Genomic DNA, 6,376 nt, shown 5'->3' with positions numbered 1-6,376 from the left:
ATTTTATTAACAATAAATTTAGAACAAGAAATTCATATCTTGTGCCGAAATGCATTTGTCGAAGTCAAACGTTTGGGCTCCAAGATGGCGGACGAGTCAGCTCCCCTTTATCTAGTAGCTCTAGCGCCGGATTCGAACGCGGGGGCCGCGGCGACCGCGCGCGGAAACGTCCCCGGGGGCACCAATCGTATTAAAGATTTTGCAACAGTTGCAGCCAATGGCCGCGCTCAGCAGACACAACTGTTGAGTGAGCGCTCGGTACGGATTGGTTAATACTTTTAGATCCAGCCAATCATGTTAGGTAATGATTGAGCGTTCGGTTGTGCCTGCTGAACGCGGCCAATTATTTGTGCGCGTCCCACCGCCCTCTCCAGCGTGCGCGGTCGGAAGTAATGGAAGTTACGGCGAATCCATGTAAACACAAGTGCGCCTGATTTCCCGGCGATTTGTATATTAATTCTGTCGAGCCTTCGCACCTCGAGATATCCGCGAGTGCGCCGAGCCCGGTAAGACTGCGCTCTGTAACCTCAGGTTTGTTTTCTATCGCTGCGCTGGTGAATTAGTGCGGTAAGCTAGAATGGGAAAAAAGTATATATACTTGTCCTGCTCTAATTTATTGCGTGTAGAAGACAAGCCTTTCGCTGTGAGGACGGTTTGATTTTCGTGCGGTGTTTCGCGCGGTGGCGAGCACTAATCATTGCGTTTTTCCAGAGTAAACACGCTCTCGCGAATAGTCGACGGAGAATCGTGTGCACTTTGCGGACGAAGCGACGTTCGCGCGACACGTCTGCGCGGGGCGCAGACCCGAAGACCAGGTCGCGTGGAGTTTCGAATTTCCCACAGTTATGGCAGTCGCGTATCCCCGTTGCTTCAGGTACTGGCTCGCCGCGGGATCGCCCAGAGGAAGGCGTGTCGGCGATGAAAAGCGGCGTGTCCCTGCGTCGGACGCTCCCAGGGGATTTCCCTCCGAGGACTCGTGTGCAAACCGCTCGTTTGAACTCGCTCAGACCCGGTTTCAACAAACGTCACTTAGCTTTAGTCTCAGTTTAATTCACGCTTGTCCCTTTCTGAGGCAACACCCAGCGAGAAGTGCATTGTCGGTCGATGTTGAAACAATGTCGAATCAACGTTGACACCGTCAAATTGATGCTTGACGAGTCGTTTCTCCCTGGGCAGTTAGGAAGAGACGGAATGAATTAAGCTAAACTTAAAGTTGATGAAACCGGGACTAAGGTTAAGATTAAAGTTAAGTGACGTTTGTTGAAACCGGGTCCAAGTCCTGGTTTCAACAAACGTCACTTAGCTTTAATCTCAGTTTAATTCACGCTTGTCCCTTTCTGAGGCAACACCCAGCGAGAAATGCCTTGTCGAATCGACATCGACACCGTCAAATTGATGCTTGACGAGTCGTTTTTCCCTGGACAGCTAGGAAGAGACAGAATGAATTAAGCTAAGCTAAGCGACGTTGGTGAAACCAGGCGGCTCGGATTTAGACCTGATTTCACCAAACGTCGCTTAACTTTAATCTTAGTTTAATTCACGTTCGTCTCCTTCTAAATTAACAGTTGGAAAGAGACAAAGAATGAATTAAACTAATTGTAAGCTTAAAGTTGAACAACGTTGGTGAAACTGGGACCAAGATTAAGATTAAAGTTAAGTGATGTTTGTTGAAACCGGGTCTAAGTCCTGGTTTCAACAAATGTCACTTAACTTTAATCTCAGTTTAATTCACATTTGTCTCTTTCTGAGGCAACACCCAGCGAGAAATGCCTTGTCAAAACAATGTCGAATCGACATTGACACCGTCAAATTGATGCTTGACGAGTCGTTTCTCCCTGGGCAGTTAGGAAGAGACAGAATGAATTAAGCTAAGCTAAGCGACGTTGGTGAAACCAGGCCTTAAGCGGCTCGGAATTGGACCCGATTTCACCAAACGTCGCTTAACTTTAATCTCAGTTTAATTTACGTTCGTCTCTTTCTAAATTAACAGTTGGAAAGAGACAAAGAACGAATTAAACTAAGCTTAAAGTTGAACAACGTTGGTGAAACCGGACCTTAGTTAATCTTGATGGTTGTTAATTATTCACTGGACTCTCGAGTGCGCAGTCGCGATTATTTTGATTTTCACCGACGCCGTTTAACTTGATCTTACAATTAGTTTACGTCATCGACTCTTGTTTCTTTCTAGAGGACAATTAGAAAGAGACGAAGGATGAACTGAACAAAGATCAAAGTTAAACGACACTGGTGAAAACGAGCGTTAAATTTTCTACTTCACAAACTCTTCCTATCTAAATTATCAGCTCATAGAATTCACCCTGCGATCAGACTCTCGTTAGAGAATGCTCATCTCATTCGATACACTTTTTGTGTCAATCCTGGCTGTAGAATCCCGGTGCAGAGTTCGAAATTTTAACAAATTAATTACTTTGTTACGCGATAAATACAATATTTCGTTATAAAAATATTATAATCGCTTAATATGAAACATGTAAAACGTGTTCCTCTTTATAGCTTGCTTTATACCTATTTTATATTCTGCGCCTAGAGGTTTACCGCCTTGTATTCTGTTGGTTCTACATTTAAAAGATTCGAGAATTATTTTTGCAAACGCACAAGCCGACAGATACTTGCGTAGCGGCCGACACTCGCAGCGTAACGTTCGGTGTACGGTGCATTAATTCGGTTTGAATAATAATTAGGGACGGGCAAAAAATTACTTGATTATTTAATCATAGATGCTTTTTGATGATACGATCCGAACTGAATTAATGCACCGTATCTAAAGATTGTAAAATCGGTTGCGCGCACGTTTGCACGGGTTTTTTTTTCATCTAATCGTCAGTGACGCGATACCGGCGCTTGTACTATGATCGTTGCTACGGGCACCTCGTCTCATCAGTCGTGCGAACAATCGTGTCTGGTGCTGCGCGTTTGGCTCTGCCATTCTCTCCGACGAGACACCGCCTCGCTTTTGTCGCGTTACCCACGGAAAAGTAGCCCGTGAAAAGTGATTATGAGCAATGTCTTCAGTATAACTCGGTAAATCACGAGACAGTTTCCTCCGCGAGCGAATAAAGCCTAAGGCGACGATACATGGACGTCATTCTATAAATAATAATACGTAATCTACAGCCTTGGACAAAAATCATTAGGCACTGTTACAATCATTAGGCTACACCGAGTCTAATGTCAGAAAAGATTTTTATTGTTTAAAAGTTGTTTACTGCGTAGAAGCAATGAACGCTTTAGCAAATAACTTATAAATATTAGAAATCTTCTTGATATTAGATTCAGTACGGTATAATGATTATGAGGATGCTTAATAATTTTGATATTGTATGTGATAGTTGAAGCTGATATAACCGCCATTATTTTCTTTTATGTAATGATTTTCTCTTTTGCAGTATTTATGTGTTGTTAAAGTGAAAGTGGTCGCAACATGAAGTAGCAACAATTTGTAAGTTCACGAAGACCATTGGTTTGCATGTCGTTTTTTAAAGTCGGAGGAAAGCAAAGCATGATTAACTCCTGTTGCGAAAAACGATCAACATTTCAAGAAATTTCGCTTCATTTCCGTCATAGTTTTATATATACATATATTTATTATATATATATTCTAAATAATTTATTAAGCGAATCGTTGAATATTTTGAGACTTGTAGAATGAAATGAATCATTGAGGGTTTTAAATGTTGCAGGGTGGAAAATGAAATGATTTTAAACGAATAATATCTTGTTGCCCGACACTACACCTTCCAGCTGAAATCAACTTGTATCTGATGAGATTGGGCTGATCCAAAGTTTTTTCTTTGCAGCGAGTATTACCGGAACTTGTTGCAACAGTTCGCGAGCCACTGTCAGACGCCTAACGGGGACATCACCGATCCGGACTGGGTTGACTACCTGCCCAAGGAGGAGAACACCGAGCAGTCCTCGCAGAAGGACAATCGAAGGCCGCGGAGACCCGCGCAGTTTATACCAGGCGTGCCGCATATACAGGCCTCCAAGATATTCGAGATCGGGTGTGTCGCGGGCACGGAGAACAAGTGTCTCGAGCTGGTTTCCGCGGAATGGCACACCACGAGGGTGACGCTGAAGCGACACATCTTACCAACGTGTCGCGACGCGATACGGGCGGACGTGGAGATCCTTCGGTAGGAGCCGCTCTGTCTCCGCCCGTTTCCACCAATGCAGATTAACTTTAATCTCTACTCGACTTACTTTTCATCTAATTTTTATCTATCTTCTTTTTTCTAATTCTTAGAACTAGAAAAGGATGAAAAGTGAGTTGAAGCGAGATTCAAGTTAATCCACATTGGTAGAAACGGTCATAAGTGACGTAAAGAAAGAAAACACGTTCTTAAGATAATAAAATAAAAATGTACGAAGGAGTCACTGGGCTAAGAGTCAAAATTCGTTTTTCAATGGTCATTATATTAAAATGAATATTAGTTGTAATTTTGGAAAATGGTATAATCAAAGTATCCTGTCTGCTTTATATAACATGATTGCAATCTTGGCAATTTCAGTAAAATTTGGCATCCCAACGTACTGCTGCTGATGGCCACGACGTATACGCGCGAGTACGGCCTCGTCTCCGTCTTCGAGCCAATCGACTGCTCGTTGTACAATTACATGCACGAGCAAAACGAGCGAATAAGCGTGCAAGGAGTCATGCAGATCGGCATGAAATTGGCGGACGTATTGCAATACTGTCACACGCGTGGATACATTCACACAGCGGTTAGCTCGCACTGCGTTTACTTTACATCTGATGGGACTGTCAAACTTGGCGGATGGGAGCTGGCCAGAGAAATTGGCAAAGTATGTGGAATTTAAATTTTCTCTACGCCCCACTGTGTTCTCTAAAATGCTGCGATGCAGTTTTACCTTAACATATACCACGTGTAAATGTAACATTTTTCAAGTGTCAATTGTTTCGAAGTAAAGGTATCTTTTTGTAAGTGATCCAATTAATTTGCGAACATAAAATTTATATAAATTTTTACAAGTAGAACGTTTTATATATATATTTCTACATAATTTAAATTTGCCACAAGTAACTTTATTATTATTTTACGTATTCCTCTTTGGTGATGAAATAGATGTGCGTAATTTTTGTTCGCGTTTGTTAGCCGAGTGCACTTTTACGAATTTAAGGTCGTTCGTTAGCAGATGTAAAAAGTTCACAGGCAGAATAGACTGTAATGAAACGGATCACGTCATATCCGCGATTCCGCGACACACCCATGAGCGTTTCACCAACGGAAACGACCGGCATTGTTTTCGACAAAATGTTCGTTTCTGAATAAATTCGCTGTACCGTGTCGATGTTAATCGCACGCGCCGTCTGGAACGCGGAACTCTTGTAAATCGTAATCACAATTAAATATAGATTTATTTTCTGTGATAAAGATTGTACTTACGTTATAGAACCGCGAAGAAATTTTATTGCCAAGATGAATGAGAGACGGAGGATCAAATTTTAAGCTACTATATTTGCGATTAATTGCATTTACAATCAAGTATTGATTACGATTTTTTTTCATTGTAATCCTAACAATTTTGCAAATTTATATTGCAGTTTCATTAATGTATAAATCAATACGGAATTTGTTTCTAACATTGTTTTCTCGTATAATGTAATATTTAAATTACTCTTTTCATTTTTAGGTTTACGTGGAACGCGATTTCGAAAAATATCTGCGCTTAGAAAATTTTAAATGGCAAGCACCGGCGTTGTGTTACGGGCACCATCCCAATACAAAAATCGACGTTTACGGCTTAATGCTATTACTTTGGGAAATGTGCACAGGCGAGTATATTAATATAATTTTGCTGCCCTTTAACTGTAAAGCAATTGTAACATTTTTATAGTAAAATATTGAAATTGCATTTATTGCATAATAAAATAACGATTATTATTTAACATTCCACAGGAAGTGTACCGTGGAGCGGATACGATCAACAAAATGTAGAACGGCAGCACATGATGCGAAAACGAGATGTTATTATAAACTTACAAAATGTCCCATCGATTCTTCGTGGCCTATTGGAAGCTGGATTGCATCCTGATGAGACGAAAATAACATTGGACATGGACAAAATAGGAAAGAAGCTTCATAGGCTGCTGGTAAATTTACATGAGCAATAAGATGTCTTAGAATTTGCGCGTCCTCTGTCGTATTGTATTGATTCTTTGTGCAGTAATTCGTCAGACTGCGTCGTTACTAACAATCTTATCAATGTTTTAAGATGGTATACAAGGAGGATGAGAAGAACGAGACATTTGTAAACGAAAACAATAATGATCTTTTATATAATGATACATTGTATCAAAAGATTTCTCCTGTGTCGCCTACACAAAGCAAAG

At 41.1% G+C, this 6,376-nt stretch overlaps 1 protein-coding gene across 1 annotated transcript; it reads left to right on the top strand.

Moving 5' to 3' along the window:
- Positions 1-582: 582 nt before the first annotated feature.
- Positions 583-6,370, top strand: LOC105571230 (inactive serine/threonine-protein kinase TEX14-like; the record flags this gene model as incomplete). The annotated part of the gene is made up of 6 exons (XM_012028699.1): positions 583-874; positions 3,819-4,157; positions 4,533-4,827; positions 5,677-5,818; positions 5,943-6,136; positions 6,259-6,370. Coding segments are annotated over exons 1-6 (1,111 nt in total), but the record flags the coding sequence as incomplete, so codon positions are not given.
- Positions 6,371-6,376: the final 6 nt, after the last annotated feature.

This window comes from Vollenhovia emeryi, unplaced genomic scaffold, assembly GCF_000949405.1.
Source record: "Vollenhovia emeryi isolate VEMERY1.0 unplaced genomic scaffold, V.emery_V1.0 DF941000.1, whole genome shotgun sequence".
Classification (NCBI taxonomy): Eukaryota; Metazoa; Arthropoda; class Insecta; order Hymenoptera; family Formicidae; genus Vollenhovia; species Vollenhovia emeryi.
The sequence above is the reverse complement of the archived record's forward strand: the minus strand, read 5'-3'. Positions and strand labels throughout refer to the sequence as shown.